The sequence below is a fragment of the Bemisia tabaci genome, chromosome 3, assembly GCF_918797505.1.
Source record: "Bemisia tabaci chromosome 3, PGI_BMITA_v3".
Lineage (NCBI taxonomy): Eukaryota > Metazoa > Arthropoda > Insecta > Hemiptera > Aleyrodidae > Bemisia > Bemisia tabaci.
The window spans coordinates 40,695,363-40,717,984 of NC_092795.1; the positions used below are offsets into that span (position 1 = coordinate 40,695,363).

Sequence of the window (22,622 nt, forward strand, 5' to 3'; positions counted from 1 at the left end):
AAGTTAAAAAGAAAACGAGGCCCGATTACGTATCTTTTGTCTTCGGTTTTGCTGACACTTTATTTTTTTTTCTTTCTTTTCCTATTAAATGTCCGAATTTTTTTTAGGATGTTCTTACAGATATATATCTAAAGCTCGTATGTATCGTTACTATAGGTAAATCCTCCAGAGGGATAGTTGGGCTCACGTTGCACTTGAAGCAAGAGGCACCACCAACACAACATGGTATGTAGTAGAGCAAAAGAAACGGCGCGTACTGATGACGGCGCAGAGATACAACTATTCGTACTTGATGGATGTCCGTGTGGTATCTGCAAAGTTGAAGGCGCGATGGCGTACGGCGGAACTTGCAATATGCTCTGCTCTATGCTGCCAATAAGTTATCGTTCAGATCCGGTAGAAAAGTTAAAAAGAAAACGAGGCCCGATTACGTATCATTTGTCTTCGGCTGTGTTGACATTCGATTTTTTTCTTTCTTCATCTATTAAATGTCCGAATTTCTTTTTTAGCATGTTCTTGCAGATCTATATCTAAAGCTCGTATGTATTGGCACTATGTGTAACTCCCCCAGAAGAATAGTTGGGTCAATTTGACTCGGCTGAGATTTCTGGGGGTACTTGTAGTTAACACGCGCTTCTTCTTTTTTTCAATTTGATTTTCTTCTTCTTTCTTATGATGTATTACAGACATATAGACCTATGTTTGAAGCTTGTATTCGCCAGCCCCATACTGCCTGTTTCCCACGTGTTTTTAGCAAGCCTCGGGTTATTTTGGCCCGGCCTGGACTTTTGAGAGTTAAAGTATCGTCACTCAGATAGTCAAGTCTGCTCTAAGTAAATGGACTGGAGTCACATTTTCATGACTGATGACAATCTGTTAGGTGAAAGGGGAGTAGCTTTTTGTCATCAGTGTTGCGTATCGTACAGAGGCGGATCCAGCAAGTTGGCAACACTGGATTTCCTCCATTTAAATCTATGCTAAATAATCGATTCTTGTCGGAGCATCTGGCCCCTCCAAGAATCGATACATTTCCATAGGTTTAAATGGAGAAAAACAATGTTGCCAATTTTCTGGATCCGCCAATGGTATCGTGCTTCCGTACGTGCGTATTCGAAGGTGTCTGATCACTTGGGTACCTCCCGCAAAAAGATTATGTTAATCAATGAAACTTTTGGAGGTGCCAGTTTATTTTTCATCCGTTCGATTTTGTGTTACTTAGTGCAATCATGGGTGAAGTTTTTTACCGCATCCAGTAATCAAAATTGGATCGCGTTAAACAGAAAGGAACCAAGCCACATCAGCTATCGCCAAATTTAACCGGGCACTTTAATTTTTTACATGAAAACGGTTGTGCGGATTTCTGTGCAAATTTCTATGAATATTCTCCATAATGCAAAGCAAATTCCTCAAAATTTTCAAAGGAATCCGCACAAACGTTCTCTCGTAAAAAACCAAATTCCCCTGATAAATTTGGCAATAGCTGATGTGACTTGATTCCTTTCTGTTTAATGCGGTCCAATTATTCTCAATGTACGATGTTCCATCCAGTTGTGGGACTAACTGAGTCTTTTTAACAGGTAAATTGGAGGGCGAGGTCCTGTCAAATTCTTTTTTTGCGTCTTAATTCAGTAAAAATGGACAAAAACTAGGTTTGGAACGGAAACTCCCCAACCACGTATCTCAAAGTTTAGTGTTGGACCTTAGTTCTTTAACTTCTATCACTCTAAGAGTTAAAAAGATTTTTTTTTTACTTTAATTATAATTTTTGGAACTTCTTGGCTTTGATTTCCCCGCGAAATGGTGTGGACCCAGCACCATTTCTCCACCTTGTTACATACAGTATACGGGCCACTTCTTCGTTTCTCCACATAAATGTGTAACTGTCATTCAGTAAGAAGCTGCTCGGTACGGGGGAAATCAGGCACTGTGCGAATTAATTTTTTAAGGTTTGTATCTATATTTAACCGGTCTATAGGGCTTCTTTGATAAGGCAAGTTCACTTTAAGGTTGATATTTTTATTCACTCTACACATTCTGTGTACCAAAACTTGATTGTGAGGATTTACACGTCACACAGTCTACATTTTTATCAAAAGCCGGCGTTGAATGCAAAACACACTAAATTTGTGCCTGTTTGTACCGAATCTGAGTAAAATACTGTGCGTACTGATAGGTTCTCAAAAAACATTGGATTTGTGAGATTTTCCTTGCAAAAGTATAACCGATTGTTTTGATAAACTTACAGCTATAATTTTTTTGTGGTTGAAGGAGTTGTGTATGCTCGGCACAAAACCAGCTCTCTTAAACGAGCTAAACCTCCCTCGAAATCTTCCTAACTACGCCCACGATCATAACTTTATCTGCAACGCGTCAAAATTAATAATTAGACTGTCTACTTCTGCCTCAGAGTTTTCCGAAGGAAAAAGGAGGAGTGAAAGGAGAAGGAGAAGGGGAGGAGGAGGAGAGAGAAGGTGGAAGAACCTAATTAATGGGTGGTGATGAAATGAACAACAGCAAGTTCATATTTTACTTAGACGTTATATTATTTTAATGTTGCACATTGAAAAAAGTATACAGAGACAAATATTTTAATAGTATAACGGATCAATTGCATGCCGGTCAGGCGCATCTTTAGGTTTTTATATATAAATACACTATATATCTATGTACAGTTTTTCACATATTTATTTCTAAAATACAGATGATTTATAAATACCATAGAATTCTGAAAGAGGATTTTTTTTTACAAAACCGAAAAAAGGACAGAATAGGTGTCTTTGGAATATAGAAAATTGCTGGAGTTTTGTGACCGCACTTTGGCTGGTCCAGAGCATGCTTCGTTGAAGCACGGGTAATGCTTTCTTTATGAGTAACAAGTTGTAAAACGAAAGTAGTAAGTTTATGAAACTGATTTATTTCGTTTATTTTTCCCAGGAATGTTTTTGGCTTATTGTATTGTATTGTATTGTTTTGTTGTATTTGTCTATGATTACACATCGGAAAATGGTTACAGGAAATCTGTTTGCGACTGAACTAAAGCAGATCAATTATTATTAGTGGTAATTAGAGGTAGTGAAAGTCTCAAAGATAATCTCTAAGAGTTAATATCAAAGCTCTTCGACAAAAATAAGCTTGAAATCATGCATGAGGAGGGTGGCTCTACATAGTGCACTTTAAATTTTAATCATTATATATATTACCATTATATTTTTCTGTCGAAAGTTTGAATATATTTTGATAAGCGACGGTTCCAAATTTCACATATTGATAATGAAACTAGAAAAATACGTACCTCAATTGCAGTTTTTCGGTAAAACTGCTCTTAATATATTTTTCAACTTAATGCTGGCGAATATAGCTTTCTAACTTTCACGGGGAGTTAAAAAAACTTGTTAATTTACACGCAAAACGGTGACGATTTTAAACGTGGCAGAAGATTTCAAACACCAAAAACAGAGGAACGCTTTTTCTAGTTTCACCGTCAATAGATCAAATCACTCCAAATGAAAATGAGTAGATGTTATCTCCAAGAAATTTTCACCATTTTGCTTTGTGCTACAAAAAATTGTCTTCTTTGGAAATATTTCAATAAAAATTCGGCAATATTCAGACGGTAACATTGAACTTCTGCAATAGAAAAAAGCAAAAAATTCGGAGGATGAAACTTTATTGGTGCACATAATGATGGTGTTACTTCGGTATCCTCCTTACTACACTAGGAGTTAGCGGGAGGGTACCAAGGTAACACCATCGAAACAAGTGGGTTTTCTCTGTTTATGCCACTCAAATTTTGCACATTAAAATTCTGGCGAAGCCGCAATTCCTTGTATTTTATTATCTTAGCTGAGATCTCATTTTACGTAAATGGAAGGTAGACTAAAATAATACTGCAGCGATATAATGAGAGCGGATATCGAACAGCTGTAATGGCTGGGAATCATTTGACATGTTTGTCGAGCAAAAACATATGAACTGTGCCATAGCAATATTTTCAAAAATGAGCCTGATAAAAACTAATTAAGCACCATATCAACTGAAAAATCTGGCCTTTGTTAAAAATAAAATTCAAATTAAGGATGAACGAAAGATGGAATTATGGAATTGCTTCTTTCAAAGTCTGTCCTGAGTCGTAAGTATACGTAAAAAAGTGTAATGCACTTATTTACATTTGATAAAGAACAATATACAAATAATATCACTACACCATTGCAGAACACAACATAATTATACTTGAATAAAAGCTCTCCGAATTTAAATGTTTACAGACATATCTAATTTTTAAAAATTTTGATTCATATTTACGTATTTAGAATTTTACATTAACTTTTTTTACACTGTGTACACCTTAAATCCAGTTATATACAACTTATTTTCATAAAAGTGGAGACTAGAAACATGAAAATTTTATTTTAAAATTACCTAAGTTGATAGTGACTATGCAGCCACTTTTGGAATTTTCATAATGAAAATTTTTTCCACCGCGCATTTTAGGAAAAGAGAGCTAGATCATGGCATCTTTGAGGGTCAGCCTCGCGAGTTTGTTGAGACTTTCAATTCAAAATCAGAATCAAAATTTTTCTTGGAAAGTTTTCAGAAACCTTTACCGTAATACCCGTGTGGATTCAGACAAGAACTAAGAATTATTGAAATGATGTCCCATTTGTATTAAACGCTATGTGACACATGTGGCTGTGAGGAGAGCATTGCTAAAGAAATCTCTTAAGAAATACTACGTTGAGTCTGGGAACTAATTTTCACAAGTTCCCAGAATTGCCTAAGGAATAGTATTATGAGCTGATAAGAACTGGAAAATCTAATAATTTTAAAACTTAGGGAAAAATTACCTGCAAGGGTAAATTCTATTTTGCGATGTTATACATTGAATCCAGGAATGACAATTTTTTCTTGTTTTGAAACAAATGTATGATAAAAACGGAAAAAGGGTCTACTCAAGGACTCGGACATTTCCGAGACAAAAACGCAGTATTTGAATATTTAAATTTGAGCCTTTGAGGTATTCAAAATCAGCCCTCTCACTCGTCTTTGATTTTGTTGAAAAGTTTGGATTTAGGTATCAACTATTTTTGTTATAATTATGAATATTTTGAATGTCTATTTATGTAATCAAATTACATCCATCAAAATTGGCGAAATGCTTAAAAATACCACCCCAAATAGATTCAAAAGTGTGGAGGCTTGCACCTTTAAAATGATCGACGACAAATTAAAATAATCAGCCATCTTTGGGCGGGGTGGTGCCGCCGCTGAAGACCTAGCTCTCGGCGACCTTCTCCGCAGGTCAGAACATCGATGACGACGTGTCCGACGATGTGACGTCAGTCGGGTGCGCTTCAGCGCCGCCGCCGTTGTTACTACTAACGCTGTTATTGTTATTCATAAAGCTATTGCGGAGCGTGTTGTTATTGACGAGCATCATGTCCGCGGTGAGGGAGTTGAGGATTTTGGCCGAGTGCTCCTGGGCCTTGGCCCGGAGACACGCGATGGAGTGGTTGCGGAGCTCCTCGGGGTTGGCGGGGGGAAGGTGCGGGGGGTCCTGTTCCCCGGGGTGGGGCGGCGTTGGGGGCTTGGGGGGCCCGTCGGATTTGACGGAGACTGAGGTGTCCTCGCGCTGGTCCTCCGAGTCGGACTCCCCCGAGGAGCCCTCTTTGTCCGAGTTGGGGTTCGAGGGTGCTGAGTCGTCCTTCAGGTGGTCGGCCGCCTCCAGTGATTTTCGGTGCATCCCTGCGAACAAACAAAACCAGGAGGTTACAAGCACGTCCATTTGTGTCGACAACATTTGGATCGACTTTATCACGGAAAAAAAAGTGTCAGGGGTTAGCCCCTAAAATGGACCACTAGACAAGGTACGAATTTCATCATTCTGATACAGGTTTCTTAACCCAAATTCCACGTAAAGCACGATACGCACAACGAAAATTGCCTAAATCAACTCCTTACGAAGATATCTATGATGGTGAAATGAACATTACTCGATCGGAGGAGCTTCGCTGAAACCGTTGTAGCTGCGCGGTTTGACAACACATGATCAAGTAGAGCCGTTGAGTTTCTTGTAGAGCTTTGGGCAGTGCAAATTCCTCGTAAACAATGTGAAATAAAAACATTAATATCTTCGTTAGGAGTTGGTTCCAGTAATTTTCGTTGCACGAATCGTGTTCTACGTGAGATTCTGGTAAAGAAACATGTATCATATTGCTTACCATTCGTACCAATTGTCCATTGTGGTACTACCCCAATTTGTTGGATGATATGCAGTGGCGTGGCGTGAATTTCTCATAGGGTGAGAGGAATTTCCTTGAGGACGTCAATGATACTATCTTGAATTTTAGTGGGGGGGGGGGGGGGTCGGCCCACCCCGGCCCCTGAAGATGACTGCAAAGTAGTGTGGATAGCGTTCGCTCTATAAAATGAGCATCTCCACGATCATAAAAACACATTATGTCCTTAAGCATTTAATCCTATAAGTTATATCCTTTCTTGACAGAATATAGATTTGAATCTCCAAAAACATTCCATCGAGTTATTTCCCGCAAATAAAGTTCAAATACTTGGACTCAATCAATCTATAAAAGTTCCACAAGAATCGAAAGCAATGGAAAAGTTTGCTTTGGAGTCGGATGCAGTGTGCGAATTTTCCCAGAAAAGGAAAGCACGCGCCGTAGCTTTTCCAAGAAACTTTTTTCGAGTCGAAGATATGCGCGTCATAGGCTGAAAACAACTGTGTTTAATTAATGGTGAAAACATAGCTTTCACGTGTCAAACTAGTATGACACTCCGAGGCTCAAGACCTGCTTTGTGGGCTGAATAATATGAAATTTCAGCCCCGCTGATGCAAGAAACGCGGTCTTTTGAACTTGCACACTTGACGTCATCTTTAAATCACTTACAGCAATACGTATATCACGAGAGCCGCGTTTGAGAAATGATTCGGAATATTGACTTCCCGCCTCGAAACGAAACCTCGCAAAGGAGCCATCATCAACCCTAAAATCATTCAACTCAGCCAAGGGTCTCTTCAAACGTCACTGATACCACCGCCTTTGTCCCGGCGAATCATAACTCCGAGTTACTTATCGAGAAACGAGCCATTTTTAAAACGGTGCTTTCAGAGTTCACGATGCACCGCGAGAAAGCTCTGCAGGAAACACCTCTCGAGGGGACGGAGTGGGGGAGGGGGGAGGGGGTGAAACAGGCGCCATTAACGAATTCCACGCCTCCCTTCACGGGCGCCGAGTTAAAACAAAGCCAACTCTACGGTGCCGAACTTACACCAGCCATCAACGCACTGTTGCCGAGAGGCAACAACTCGGAAACCTGGAAAGCGATGGCTCCCCACCTAGATAAATGGTGACTTATGAACCGGTGGCATCGCCCTAAAAACCAATCTTACACACCCACGACTCTTCCTGGGTCTTTACTAGTTTCTTCATCTTTTTTATATCAGAGCGAATCATCAGAAAGTATATGCTTGAAAGTAAAAAACTGATTCTCGTAGGAAATTACCGGAATTACTGATTTAACTGTCAATCGAGTTTTTTTTCTTTTTCTTTTAAAAAAAATCACAAGAACCCAAATTTTCTTATACTCGGTAATTATAGCCAGGGCAATGACTTCAATGTGCCTATCCATAACTTTGGAAATGTCACCAATAGCCAAAACGTGTTTTTTCAGCTTTTTATAACTGTATATGTTGATTATAATATTAAAAAGAAAGAGAGGATTATAAATTATGTCAGCCTGGAACTTTGAAAAATTACTGTCCTAGATTTTTTTTTTATTTGCGAGCTTAATATACACACTGAATAAGTGTTAAAGATTCATTATATTGCCAGAAAGAAATCTGAAAGAAATCTTTTTTTTTTTTTTGGCCATTTTGATACAGCAAATGTATTTTTATTGGTGGGTTCTCTTCAAGAGTAAATGAAAAAAAAAAATGTCAAAAGCAGACAACTAGTTTACAGTTTGACAGTAGACAGTTAGTACACAGTTTGATAATGCATAACTACGCTACACTAATTGCGGAACTTTCAAAACAAGTAAAGACGTTAAACATCGAAATTTACGTTAAAATAAATACACTATATCGATAAAATAATGTGATCATTTTGAGTATGTATCTCCTGAGTGCTTTCAATAATTCTGTTTAGGACTAATTCCTCCGATTTATAGGAAACTTTACTTTTAAATTGCCAGAATCCCTAATCTCCATGAGCGCATGGATAGTAACCCCTGGATACAACTATTCGTGCTTAATGGATGTCGAGGTTGCATACGCAAAATTTGAAGGCGCGCAGATATTCCTTCGCTTTAAAATCGTCACACGCCACATCTATACTCCACGCTGTTTCTCACTGAGAGCATTTTTCTTGTAGCTCACACTGCGATTATTAGAAAATAAATTTGACTCTCCAAAGGAATTTTGTTAATACCGAAGTAGGGCAGCCTTGAGTTTCGATACTTATACATAAAGTTTTTTTGTTTTTTTTTATAAAAAAAGGATTTGTTATCATATTCACGATGAGTGCCTCTTGACGCTACTGTCGTGCTTTGTATAAACGCTGTATGAGCCATCAGGCGTTGCCAAATTTCTTTCTACCACTCACGAATTTTCAAGAAAAGTTGTGAATATTTCTCCTTCAATTTTCACAAGATCACGCTCGTAATTTGATCTAAAAAGTCTGAAAATTTGAAGGATAAATATTCATAACTTTCTTCAAAAACACATATTTTCAAAGAAAAAATTTGGCAAAATTGGAATGCTTGCACGGCGTGTTTACTCAGCACAGCAGATTATCACGCAGTTTATCACATTTCTTTCAATTTTCTGCTATTTTTTCTTAGGTTGGCATACCCATGTATTCTTTCCCGCTACTGTCATTAACCCGTAAGTAAAGACGCGAATTTTTATGTCAAAAACAATTTATAATCATTTTTTCAATAGCTGCATTAATTTTGTTAGATGGGTTGTGTTTGGCTTTTAATTTATTAAAACTTTTTCCTCATCTCACCATAAATTCCTAAACTCCCAGAGAATTCAAACGCTCGCTATGGTCTATTATAGTGGTAGGTATAATGGTATTTTAGAATTCGGGCTATAAAATACGTTCTGCCTGATTGAATTGTCTACGTATCATGTACACACAACGTGCCTTTCAAAATGAATGTGAGATTCCCACAACGTGTAGTTAAATTGTTACAACCAGGCAACATGACTTGGGAATCAATTATTACACATCTGAGCGTGTTGTATAGGGGAGGGCGCAGCCACTGAGGGAACTGCAGACTCCCAACTCTTGTTTTTTTACCCCCCGTCCCTTTGGCGAATCCCTTCTCATGAAAGGTCTATGCGACTCGGAGAGGAGGGGCGCACATATTTACGCCCTTTTTCGAGTTGGCAAAAAAGAAAGGGAGACTCCTCCCGGGCCTGAATGCGAAATTCGCCGCTTTTCTGACGGAAGGGCGTATCTCGATCTCCACGTGAACCCTGATTCACGTACAAATTAATGCTTTCTAGAGCTCATGCGGAAATTGAGGTACGCCCTTACGTCAGAGGAGCGACGAATTGAGAGGCGGTGCCATGGCCGCAGCGTGCACTGTGTGCAATCTCTTTCAGTGTTGCCAAACTGCGTATAGCAATCCTACAGAATCAGTATAAGAAAATGTGAATTTTTGTGTAAGAACTGGCAGCGCTGCTTTCTCGGCTCTTGACTGCAACCATTCCGACTGGCGCCACCCCCAGATCCCCAGTCTCTCGCGCATTTATTCATACATGCAGAAAACCAGCGTTGCCAGTCAGTGTTCGTTGGAAAATCGCGTAATTTCATTGGTTCGTGCCGGAAAAATTCGCAAATTGTATGGCAATTAGCAATTTGGCATAGTGAAAAAAGGAGGTGTTTGCATCTTGAGGATTGTTTACCCCGTGGAGCAGGTCGGTACAACCTGGCCAGCAATATCCGAAATTCGAAGTATGAAAAACGGACCATAACGTCCGATTTTTTTACGTGAATCAACTCATGATATAATTTTAAACACTTTACACAGAATGACTTTTATCGATCTACACCATTTCCAAGAAAATCGATGATAACACTCATTCGCACCGACCTACGTCATCAAAAAAGTTCAAGATGCCCGAGATGCAAACACCTCCTTTTTTTCTCTTTGGCAATTTGGCAATCGACAAACCAGAAAACACGGACTAGATTCAATGGCCGCATGCCAAGGAAACCATTTGAGGACTTCTCAATGACAGATTCAATTGATGATTGCACGATAAAGATTTTGCGGGGGTCTCCATGAGATAACTTATTTCAGAGTGGATTTTATGGAGGATGAATGCCATCGAAAATGTATGTGCGACAAGATCGCAAATTTTTAGAGACTTAATCTGTACTGGAGTGAGAATGAAAACAAATTACGTGTCTGAAAGTATACCTTGAACATTTAAGCTCTTTACCGGCTCGACTCTAGAAAATTGGTTTAAAAGGGAGAGAGGACCAAAACATAAATAAATAAATAAATAGATAGATAAATAAATAAATAAATAAATAAATACATTTAAATTACAGCACAAGAAAAATTTCTTGATGAGTATGCTCAGTAAATTGCCTTTTTCCTTATCTTGGAAGAATTTTTTGCCTGCATGTTAGCTCTCTATGGTGCAGGGGGTCTATTTTCTTACAATTTTCTCAAGCTGCGTAGGTGTGTATAGTTAAAATAAAGTGTCATTTTAAGAGTAAAAATTGAATAGTGACATGAGAATGAGATTAATGGTAAATGAATGGTATAATTCAATACCTATAACAACAACGAATTCAGTTATACGACAAGGTAAATGAGATTTGCGCCTTGTGAGTTAAGACGGCACGACTCAAAACTTTATTGCTGGAGGGAAATATTAAATAAAATTTTCACCATAACATTAAATTATAAAAAAAATAAAATGGGATCTCTAGAATGAAAATCTGGCGAGCGATGTACTTTCGGAAAAAAAATTCAAAATGAAAATCAATAGCAGTTAAAAATTGTTTCTGAAAATGTGTTCTTTCTAGACTCAGAATGATTTTTTGGGGGATTTACTTACCGAGTAACCACGGAGCGACGCATTCGTTTTCTTTGGCGCTTTTTAGGATCGTGTCAGGCAAAGGCAAGGAATGGCGCACCATTGCACCATACAGACCATACTCTGCCATAATTGTACTCCTACCCCAGCATTTCTCCGTTTTCCGCCACTTCGCTCGCCTATTTTGAAACCAAACCTGAAACAGAAAGATTTACCCAATCAGGTACCTTGCTTTTCCTATTTTCAAGAACCTCAATGTGGATAAATATACCAATGTAGACTTGACGTATCTGGGAAAGAAATAGTTAATTATAATGCTTGTGATATGGATAGAGAGCCGGGTTACCCAAAATGGCTGCTGACTTGCTTCAAATAATGAGATTTTTTCAAACATAATCTGTTGGTAGGATGTTGTATTGCATATATTTGAAGAATAATTTGGCACAAAAATGGTGGAGACAATCATAACAATACATTATTTGAAGTTCTCCGTACCGATGTTTTTTTTTAAATCATTAAGTTTCACCGCACTTAGCTGAACAAACTAACCAAGATCTGTGAGTGGTTTAATTTATTTGCAACCTGTAATTTACATGCTCCGCGAATTTCTCCTCGTTTTTTTTTGCCTTCAGATTCATTTTATCAGCCGAGATTCTTGAACTCGAGAAAAAAATGTGCATATAACATGTTTCGATGAAACGGAACTAAAACTAATCGCTTTCAAATCAAATAGATCAACGGCGTATAGGATTTTCGGAAGAAACAAAAACTGTTTTTTATTTTACATTACGGTTTACTGACGCGCACTGAATGAAAAAAGACAGTAAAAAAGAAATTGGGAGCGAATTTCCTCAGAATTCGGGTCGGTAGAGGAAAATATGGTCACGTGAGCAGTTCCCAGAAACTCTTCAAAAGTACCTCATTATCTTTCGTATATTGCTCAGTGTGTGTGAGTGTATTCGTAGAAATTTTAGATCGAATAACAATTATTCTAGCAAATTAAAAAGGTAATGAAAGCGTGGCCTTATTTTTGAGTTTTTTTTTCTTTTTATCATGTCGCACGAGATGGTATCAAAATTTCTACGGAGAAATTCAGATGCGTAGAAAAGGATTTTTGAATCAAGAAAATTTTCCAAATTAAAAAAAAATAGAATAGATTGAGAAGAGACCAATGAGACCTGGAAGGAAGTAGTGAGTGACACATTTGTCACACATTTGACTGTGTTGCGTGTTTTTGGTGAAACTATTTTTAAGAGCTACGCTGTAAGTGTAAAAGGAAAACTTCGACTCAGTTAAATAGAAAAACAAAATTCAAGTCATATTGAAATTGCACCGAGAAAAAGAGGTTTTTAGTTTTATTCCTCCATAAACTAATTGTTAGAGATAAAATTAGATGTCATTTTCATATACAAAATAGTTGAGCTCAAAGTTACTGTAAACTCACCTACCTTGGAATTGTAAGTCCAATTATTACTAATTTAATAAAAACTAAATAGTACAGTATAAAGCCTCTTATTTTATGGATGACATCCATCATTCATTCATAGAGAAAGCATTGGAACTATTTGGCCCATATATTTTGTCACAATTCTTTCAAGAGCCTCTGTGGAGAAGTTAACCTGAATGTACCCATTCTCTTTTATGACTTCTGATTCTAGAAAAGGAGGGTAAGAAAAAAGGGGGAAGGAAATAATTTTTTTTTTTAAATGTCTGAACATCTTGCTTGTGAAGGAATTGTATTATTTGTAACGAGTCGAATGAGAGAATAGGAGATATTTAAAGAGAGGAAGAGAGACTTTGACTTTTGATTTGTGGGAGACTTAGAGTTGATCTCGGCCTACGATGACTCAATTGTCGACGACTTGAGGCGATGAGGTACGTCAAGTTTGGATTTTGGTCGAGGGAATAGTAGCGTTGTCAACAAATTATCGTGTGTCATTACCGAAAGCGGGCATCGGGGCTTAGGGCCGACCTTCCCGAGGAAATTAGCGCTGCTGACCTGTCAGGGCCTATTCGACCTGTCATTTGTCAGTATGTTATTGCCGACAGAATTTTGATGGATGTTGTCGGTTGGTAATGACTAATATGATTTTTAGCGTTTCCATGGTGGATCCTTTTTGCTATGAGGCGCGATCGTCGATACCTACATGTTGCACTTTCAAGGGCAATTTTCTCAGATGCAAATACCACATGTTTTTTTTCAGTAACGAAAAGACTCGGAAAATTTTTGGACTACCTTAATCCTTTTTTCGAGTCACCTTATTTCGAATAGCCGAGGTTTCACCGTTTCAGCACTAACTATTTGAAACAGACCAGTCGCAAAAGTTATTGAATTATAATTTGGTTATTAAATTACACAAATCCACAAGAAATAGTTAAACTACCTGAGTGATATGATTCTACTTTCAATATTTCAACCGAAATATCGCCTTTTCGAAAATTGTAGTATGACGTGCGGTGCAAATCGACGTTTCTCCTACTGTTAAAGCGTTATTCAACTATGCAATCATTATCACCAGTTGCATCTAGAGGCGGATGCAGCAATTTGGCAACACCAAATTCCCTCCTTTTAAACCTATGTTAAATAATCGACTCTTGTCGGAGCACGTGGCCCCTCCAAGAATCGATACATTTCCATAGTTTTAAATGGAGAAGAAAAATGTTGCCAATTTGCTGGATCCGCCAATGGTTGCATCACGGTAAAAATCACCGATTAACTCAAAAGGAAGGTTTCTTCCTTTCGGTTTGATATGTAATACCACGAAAGATGACGTCATAACGTCAATTGCCGAATTTCAAGGGGTAATACCTCTATTCATATTAAAAGTAGAACCGGTTTTCAAACGCTTGTGACTTTGGGACGATCTCTGAGATTGAATTATCAAAAGATGATTCAATAATTGACCAGCGAAACGATCCATTCATATCAGGATCAAACCAGTCATAAGCGGTCTATTCTTATTATCAACACGAATTGAAAAACTCGAAAAAAATGGGTAGGTGTCACTTACTTTTTCTCTCTTTAACTGGAGGTAATTTCACGCAAACGCAATATCAAGCCACAGAGATGATTATCAAACTTTTTATTGTATGTGTGCTTTCCCGCTACGGTTTTGAACAGAGGTGCCTCAGTTCAGTCTTCATCTACTAGCCTATTATTAAATAAGCAAAAAATGTCTGAATTTTTTTTCGCTTCTAGTCATTCGAGAGATACGAAATGAAAGGGCAACAACACCAGTTTGCACCAGAGCAAACCATTATCGTTGACAGGCCGGCGATCTCCTAATTAGGACAAATAGTCAAATGAGCCGAGATCAGCGGGAGGGGTGATTACTTGTTTTGCGGGTAGTATCCTTTAACCGCCAGGCGCATTACTCTTACTCGCCGCCACGACGAGCCACGAGAGATTCTCTCGGGCGGTTATTGCTCGCTCAGGTAGACGCACGCACGGCCCGTCGGCGCGTGGATGAGTGGTCAAAGGCGTGTTGCGGGTTGCGCTTCATTGCCTTCGAAGGCGCGACCAAGTCCTCTCTTAGACGTTGTCGAGTCCCGGAAAAAATACGGTATGAAAGGGGTGAAAAAACATGTTCTCATATTGGAGGGGTCAATTTGGGACTCATTTACAGCATTTGAAATAAAAATGTGAAAAGGAAACAGCCGTTCATGTAATCTTATTTTTATTTTTTCTACAAACTTTGATGTTTTTTCAAGGCGCAGAGTAATAATTCAATGCATACCCCACATGTATTTTAATAACAGGACATTTTTCTCGATGAAAAAAATAAAACAAAGCTGGAAATGCAATGTGCGTCAGTGCCACTGTACGATGCATGTGCGTAATACGGATTTTTGGAAAGCTTTCTCGAATCCTAAACTTTAACCGCCTCAAAATGAGTAGCCTCAGAGGTGGTTAATTTTTATTTAGAGTGAGAGGATGGGAAAAAGCATTCTCTTAGGCACGCAAATATCGGTTTTTTGGTTGGAAGACTGCAAGAAGAGAATAAATATGAAATTTCTTTGGCATGTGGGTCACCAAGAATTTTGGTCTGACTCTGTGGTAATTTTTTGGTGCTTGAGTATAATCTTCAATCCGTCGCACCACTTCTGTTAATACCTCTTAAAATGGAAGTGAACTTAAATAAAAGCACTGAATCGGGAGATATTATTTGCAGATAGGTGATAGAACATTTGATTATTTCGAGAACAGTAGCAAAGTGTAGAAATTATGCAGCAGTCTAGAGCGGCCCCTTTGTTGCAGCTTTGAATTCATGAGAACTAGGCAACAAGGTGAGCCTTTTCATTAATTAAATTTTTCAAGTCTTCAGTAAGTGTTTTATAAGCATTTATCCGCAGTAGACTGTGAACAGGCTCTAAAAATATGATCACGATCTCTTTATTAGTCTTTGTGCAGAAAGTTTTCCTCCCTTTGATGACAGTGTTAAAGGACAGGAAAAGGTCCTGTAGATGTTTCTGAAAGCAAAACATCACTTGGAAGCTTTCCTCATAGTTTAATTATCTCTTATAACATGTGAAATATGAGAGCAAAAAGTATTTAATTACAATTTTTAAACTTGAAACTGAGAGTTTATAAATGAATCAATTTTTTTCCTTAAAAACATAGAGAAAAAATCAATTTACAAGAATAATCTCATGGAAATGAGTTTGCACAGTGACATAAGTTCCTGAAATACTCTGTTCCTCTGAACTCATATTTTTTACCTTGAGGTAAAAACCACACAGTAAACAGTTTGATTCATACTCTCGTTACAGAGAGAACCAGATGCTGAAGTAGTTAATACATTAATTTTATTTTGGGTTGCAATTTTGCTTAAGTTGCTGATACCTTTATAACCTCTGGAGAGTACTTGGTCACGAAATTTCCTGACAAGCTATCATATAAATTCAGCAAATTGTAACTGGATTACGCAAAGATTTTGTTTTTGCCTCGTTATACCCTGTATAAAGTTCGTGTGCAAATATAGAGGCTCAAGACCCATAACATAAGATGAACCAATATATCTTTTACCAATTCCCTCCAAAAATGAAGACAACACTTGGTATTACGATCAAATTTACCATAACGTACGTGCACGAAACAAGCGCGAATGATACGTCTACTATACTTCCTTAGTCGCATGTTCCGAACACCTTTTTTCAGTGTAGCATGTAAATCGGAGATCCACTTCACGATTGACAGAAACATTCAGCACGCAGTCCTGCGAGACAGTTCTTAGTGAGGTGGCTTTAACCTAGTTTTTCTCGCCGTTTTCTATCTCTTCCCCGTTTACAACACTAAGGAACATTGTAAAATAATTCTCCTAGCGGCGTAGCGCTCGGTACACCGAGGTTATAAAATATTAACGCGGCTTTCAATTGGATCTGCATATGGGGTTAATATCCCTAGAAACGTGACGAGACCCGTCTCCCAGAAGCGATATTAAATGCATTACAGTGTAAAATCAACTATTCTCTTCCTCGACAAAAGATATCTCTCAACAGCGTTTTTTAAATCATTCTCTCCGAAATATGCATTGTTTATGATTTTCTCTTCTCTCTTTCCTTTACCTATTAAATCCTTGGGTGCATTTCCCGATTATGGTGCTCGGCATTAAACCGGATCGTTTCATCAGTTTCATTGCAGGAAATAACTTATACCTCTAACATGAAACTTTCATTTCCTTATTTTTTAATCAGATCTCAAAAAAGATAATTGCATTCAAAAGGCTGTCCTTGTAGAGTGGCCGTGGAGACTGGTAGGAGCAATACTTGGTACTTATTGGCATTAAAGCGCACCTGCGATCATGCAGAATTTTTTGACTAAATAGAGGTGATATTTTGAAGCTTTAGTTGGACGTGTATTTGCTGAAAGCAACTACGTTGCACGCAAACCGAAGGCACATGCTTCTTTCTTCATAAATAGTCCAATTCTATCGAAAATTTTCAGATAAAACAGACTGCGCACTCATTGACGTCAAGTTCAAATACTCTGCAAGATATAAAACTCCTTCCTGATAAAATAAAATTTTTGCAAGAACGCCTGAATTTGTAACACAGTTACAAGAATAATGAATACATGTGCCTTGGGGAATTTCCACCCCCAAAAGAAAACATTCGGCTACGGTGAGAAGCGTGGACTAAGTACACTTTTTACATGAACTTAAAAATGTTTAATGATTATAGAGGGGATCGTGATGGTACGAGAGAGTCATCTCATTATTTATACATGGAAGGAAGGGCACCATTTCATTGAGATTGGAATGGGGGCCCCTACTGATATTGGGAGAGGGGCTTAAGCTATGTCCGGAGGGGCTTTGAACCATTTTTAAAAATAGGGCTCTTAAATTTTTCCAAAGAGCCCTCTGGTCCTCTAGCAAATCCGCCCCCTGTATTTATCACCCCTCTTAAGAGTTAGTACTTTCCTGAAGTTTTATATTTTTAAATATTGTGGTGAATTTTGTGATGTTTAAAATAATTCTACAGCTAAAATAACAATAAGCAAACAAGTGGACAACATTTTAAAATCAGGAACCACCATTTCTGGCTCATTTTAGGGACAACGAATGTGTTCGAAGGTTCACCACGCATGTAGATAGGTGATTTTATGAATGCGCCAAAGATAGTGGTTCCCTCTGCAAAATAAAGTTCAATCCACATTAAACATCCAAAATGAATCCCTTACTTGCAAAGTGCACTGGAAAAAAAAAAAAAAAAAAAAAAAAAAAATTGGATCTAGAGTCCAGACTCTTAAAAACGTCGACAAGAAAAAGTACTCTTGATTCAATCGGAATCTAGCTCAAATCAAGAACCAAGCCTCTTAATTTAAGCGGATTTCGTTTTAATTCAAGAAAAAATCGAATTAAATCAAGAGTATTTTTTCTTGTCAATGTTTTCAAGAGTCTGGACTCTAACGTGTTTTTTTTCCAGTGTGCAAAACTTTAGGGGGAGAGATACCTTGTTTCTAAACTCGTCATTTCACTAACTTGCTCTCATTCTAATGCAGCCTTCCTTATCTCGAACAATATTGCACTCATATCGACAGGGTGGCGTCACGTCGTAGCCGGCGGAAAAACTCGGATAATTAATACCGCGAGCGGCCGCGAGAATGCGCAACGCACAAACGAGATTACGCCCCCCACGGGGGGTCCGGCAAACGAGGCCTCGGCGGCCCCACCCGCTGCGACGCGTGCGCTACAATCTTGTTACTTCGCAATTATCGGCGCCGGATTAGCGGACCGCGAACAGTGTATCCCTTTCTCACAGTTATTTAACTCCCCTTAAACTCACAAACAAGTCGGCCGTCCGTCCGTCCGCCCTGCAGGGACTTCGCGCATGAGGAAAAACTATCGGATAATAACAAGAGTTAGGTTTAGTTTCGAGTCTTTTGAGGCGGCGCGGCGAGGCCTGACGGAGCGTATCCTTTACAAAGGCCGATTGTTGCGTGGGAGTATAGTTCTGCCGTGCTAAGGAAAAACGCCGTATGAACCTTCAGGCGTTGCCAAATTTCCTTCTATAAAACACCGATTCCCTGGTAAATTTATCAATATTTTTCCTCCAATTTTTCAGAGAATATTGTTTGTATTCCGATTTAAATTTCCTGAAAATTTCAAGGAAAAATATTCATAATTTTTCTCAAAAATGAACGTTTTATTGGGTGAAATTTGGCAACTTCCGAATGATCATACGGCGTTCTTCTTTAGCACGGCAGAGTTGAGCTCCATCAACCGATTCAACTATCCAATAAGTGATGAAAGAATGTCGTTTGATTGGTAATTTAGAGGTTCATTTTCATTAAATGCCGAAATTAAGAGGTTGTGTTGACTATGTGTCGCGATGATGGATGAAAGAAACCAAAAGATCTAATACTTAGACGCATCTATGTCGAAAGGAACTATGTACAAATGAGTGTGATCGAAAAAAACTATGAGACACGCAAATGGCAAATCCTATGCACATCCCTCTTAAATTAAGTATCAATTTTATATGCTTAAATTTTGATTTTTTGAGGAGCGATCGAAAAACCACTTAGCGTTCAATCGAGCCAGTTTTAATTTTTTTTTAGTCCTAAAAAGTGCGATAGTATAGAAGATTAACGAGGTTTTTCATTCCACCATTTGAGAATTCTTAATAACTTACTGTCTCCCCGTTATTAATCAATGCGCATTTTTAACTGCACACGCAAGCGTTTTTAATTGCGTCTAGTATGATAGGTCTAACCGATTATGGTTATTTTCTCAAACATTAAAAAGCGAGTAACTGGCACTTTGTTTTAACGGTTTTATACTTTTGAGAATACGCGTTTTGGCGCTTAATTGATCGGATTTTAAGAATTTACACGTCGTTGAAGCCTTGAAGGTGGAAAATTTCAAATTTTCGGAACCTCAAACTGTATGTCCGTCAAGATTTAGATTCGATCGATTCCGAAAATTTAAGAATTCTATCTGCGTCATATTTAGCGATTGATGGAACAGGTTTTGAAATTTTTTTCATCGAGTGTCATTAGGTATCATTCAATTACAGCGTCTACTCATAAAATTTCGAGCGAACATTTCAAAGAACCTCGTGGAGATCAATAAGGAAAATTCGGAAAACCTCCGAATAATTTCTCGCTATTCCTCTCTGTGGGATAATATGAGCGAAATTACCGTCACTGAGTGACAACATTTTTTGCCGAACGTTGAGAGTGCTAAAAACTGTGAATTGTAACAAAAAATGAGCCCATGTATGAATCTCGAAAAATGTATAATATTTCTTTTCACCGTACAGAAAAAACTCTTTAATTTTAAAACATAGACAATATTTTAAACTTTTTTCATTTCATAAGTTGTAAAGTAATTTGGAGGAAGAAAACGCAGTCATTTTAGACGATATATCCGATTTCGAAGTGCGAATAATTGATTTGCTCAGTATATAAATTTCATTTCTTTAGTTCCAAACCACGTTGCACCAACCAGACTTATAAAGTTTAGAAATACCCTCTATCGCGTGCAACGTGCTGACATGCTTCTAAAAAACAGAAAAGAAAATGACGAAAGTAGCTTGAAAATTTGAGAATCTACACTTTTTACCTCGATTGCACGTACACGTGCGTACGGATTTCATAGTACTGAGTTTATAACACATTAGATACCTAAACCACTTTAAACCGACAAAAATTTTTTAGGTCTGGGGTCTTTGCAGTCATCAGAGAACCCGCCTGTCACTCACAGCGAGATCTCTACACGTAAAAAGAGCGCAAATTAACCTTAAGCTTTAAAGGCAGAATACTCTCCCTCACACTAGTAGAAGCAGGTAGTTTACTTGGAGTAAAATTTCATTTTAAAAAAAAAAGAGTCTTACGTAAAACTACGAGCAAGGGTGAATGACTCCTGAAAGTAGTGAAATAGACGACACTTGATGTAACTATGAGCATATTGAAAGAGTGTATCTCTAACGACAAGGAGTATGTCCACTGCGAATTCATTCAAATGCGCACGATTCGAACTGTACATTATTTTTACTCACACATGAATCGGTCACATTATCGTTTCACTTACGAAAGAACGTAAATAAATTTCATTTTTGCCAAATTTCCCCACACAGATTACATTTTTACCGAGAAATGTTGAGCATCTCTAGCATAAAAGCTCTCAAATTTTTACTCGGACCTCATACAAAAATCAGACAAATGTTGAGTAAAAATTGCACACGTAAATTCTCGTTAAAAACTGGATTGTTTGAGTCAAATTTGCAACCTTAGAATGAAATTTTGTTCCTGCGTCCGGAAAAAGAAGACATCGAAAAAGGCCTAGCAGTGAAATGAAGTTCCGGATTTTCAACAGTGTATCCAAACACGTGAGCATCAGTAAGTTTTCACACTGAAATCATCATATTTCTAACGGTATGTGAATTCCTCACCCGATCAGTGGCCAGACCTACCCTTATAGGCCTCGGCCGCGGTGGCCTGGAAGGGACGGGGTGGGGGGCAGGGTGGGGTTAATTGACTTTGCTTAAGTACCAGGCAATAAATTGCGCGGCCGTGACAACCATACGTGGAGTGGTAATCTGTTTTTGGCCACTCCATGCACGGCGTAGGCGCGTCGCTTTTCATTAGGCGCATTCCGGGCTCGCACATCCATCACCAGTCGCCCCACCCCGACCGCCCCTCGCAGGGCTTGGCGACGTAGCCATGCTTATCACGGTTTCGTTTCAAACAGATTGTAGAGGTGTAGGGGTGTACGCAGTCGTATATGGCTTCGTTCTTACTTCAAAATCAGGAGATTGAGACATTTCAAAGAGGTAAACTGAGAAAACTTAAATTGATTTAATGAACTGGCCATTAGTTGAGATTGAGGCGACTCCTAGACGTACATAGCATAGACGGATCCGTAGGATAGGCGTAGGGGGTGTAAACCAACCCCTCCTCCGCCCTCCCCCCGTTCGCCCGAAGAAGAGGAGGAAGGAAATGTGGACGAGGAAAGAAGGAACGGGTGAAAGAATAAGAAAGGAATCTCAAATTTTTCATGACGAAATTGACCCAAACTGCATATTAGGTGCTTTGAAAAATTTAAAAATTTTCTGGGGAGCCCCCGCCCGGGATCTTTCTTACGCTCCCTCCCGTTCACTCTAAAAAAAGGAAATTGGAACAAAGAGAGAAAGAAGGAACGGAGGAAAGAGGGCGGAAGGACGCTTATATTTGGTAATAATTCATAACGAAATTGACTCAAACTGCGGTTATTAGATGCTTTAAAAAATTTAAAAATTTTGGGGGAGGGGGCCTCCTGACGCCGGCTCCCGTTCGAAGTGTCAGTATTCGCCCAATAGAGCCACCTTATCAGCTTGTTTTTTTTTCGTTTTTTTTTATTATTTATTTGTCAACAAACAGAGCTGCTTTAAAAAACAATCATAATCAACAAAACTTTCGGGTGTCTGTACCACCAGGGAAGGGGGGTAACAAACGGAAAGGTCATCAGCTTGTACAAATACTCAGTCTGCATTCGTGCTTTACTTCATTATCAAAGATATATGACTGATGTCACATGGGTAATATTTTTTGAGGCTGTACAGAATCAATCAAGACAATTCTGGCAGAACAGTACAAAAATATGACAGAGAGAAAAATTAGAGAAGAGAAAAATCGTGTTCAATCATGCGCATCGGCAACGCAGGACGTGGGAGTCCAGAAAAACGCCCTCGCTCTACATAGCTGAAGCTAATCATAGTCAAAGGGTTGACGCGCAATTATCCTGTTTCCAACCTTATATTTTCCCCGGCTTCGCCTTTTATTGCCTTACACACATGCTTATTTGAAGTTTAATTAAACCAGCCACTTTTCCGACATAACTTCACACGCATGCCCCTTCACTCGGCAAGGTATGCAAGACGTGCGACAAAGCTGAATTATCCCCGTACACTGGCGGACTGTATTTTCTGCTCTGTTTTGTTTTGTTTAGCCCTTCAGTTTTATTCGAGTTTCAATTGGAGTTTAATTAAATATGCGATTTTGAGAGAATAACTTTTCGGCTCTAACCCATTTAATTACAAAGTGAAAGTATTCTAAGTGCAT

At 38.5% G+C, this 22,622-nt stretch overlaps 1 protein-coding gene across 1 annotated transcript in view; it reads right to left on the minus strand.

The window, feature by feature from the left end:
* Positions 1 to 1,050: 1,050 nt before the first annotated feature.
* The window catches only part of LOC109032386 (uncharacterized), a 184,376-nt gene continuing 162,804 nt past the window's right edge, over positions 1,051 to 22,622 (minus strand). Inside the window, exons 5-6 of the mRNA XM_019044482.2 lie at positions 11,102 to 11,276; positions 1,051 to 5,742 (exon numbers count right to left, since the gene is read on the minus strand). Coding sequence (XP_018900027.2) covers positions 5,300 to 5,742; positions 11,102 to 11,276 — 618 coding nt within the window. The 3' untranslated portion in view covers positions 1,051 to 5,299. The remainder of the gene's footprint in view (positions 5,743 to 11,101; positions 11,277 to 22,622) is intronic.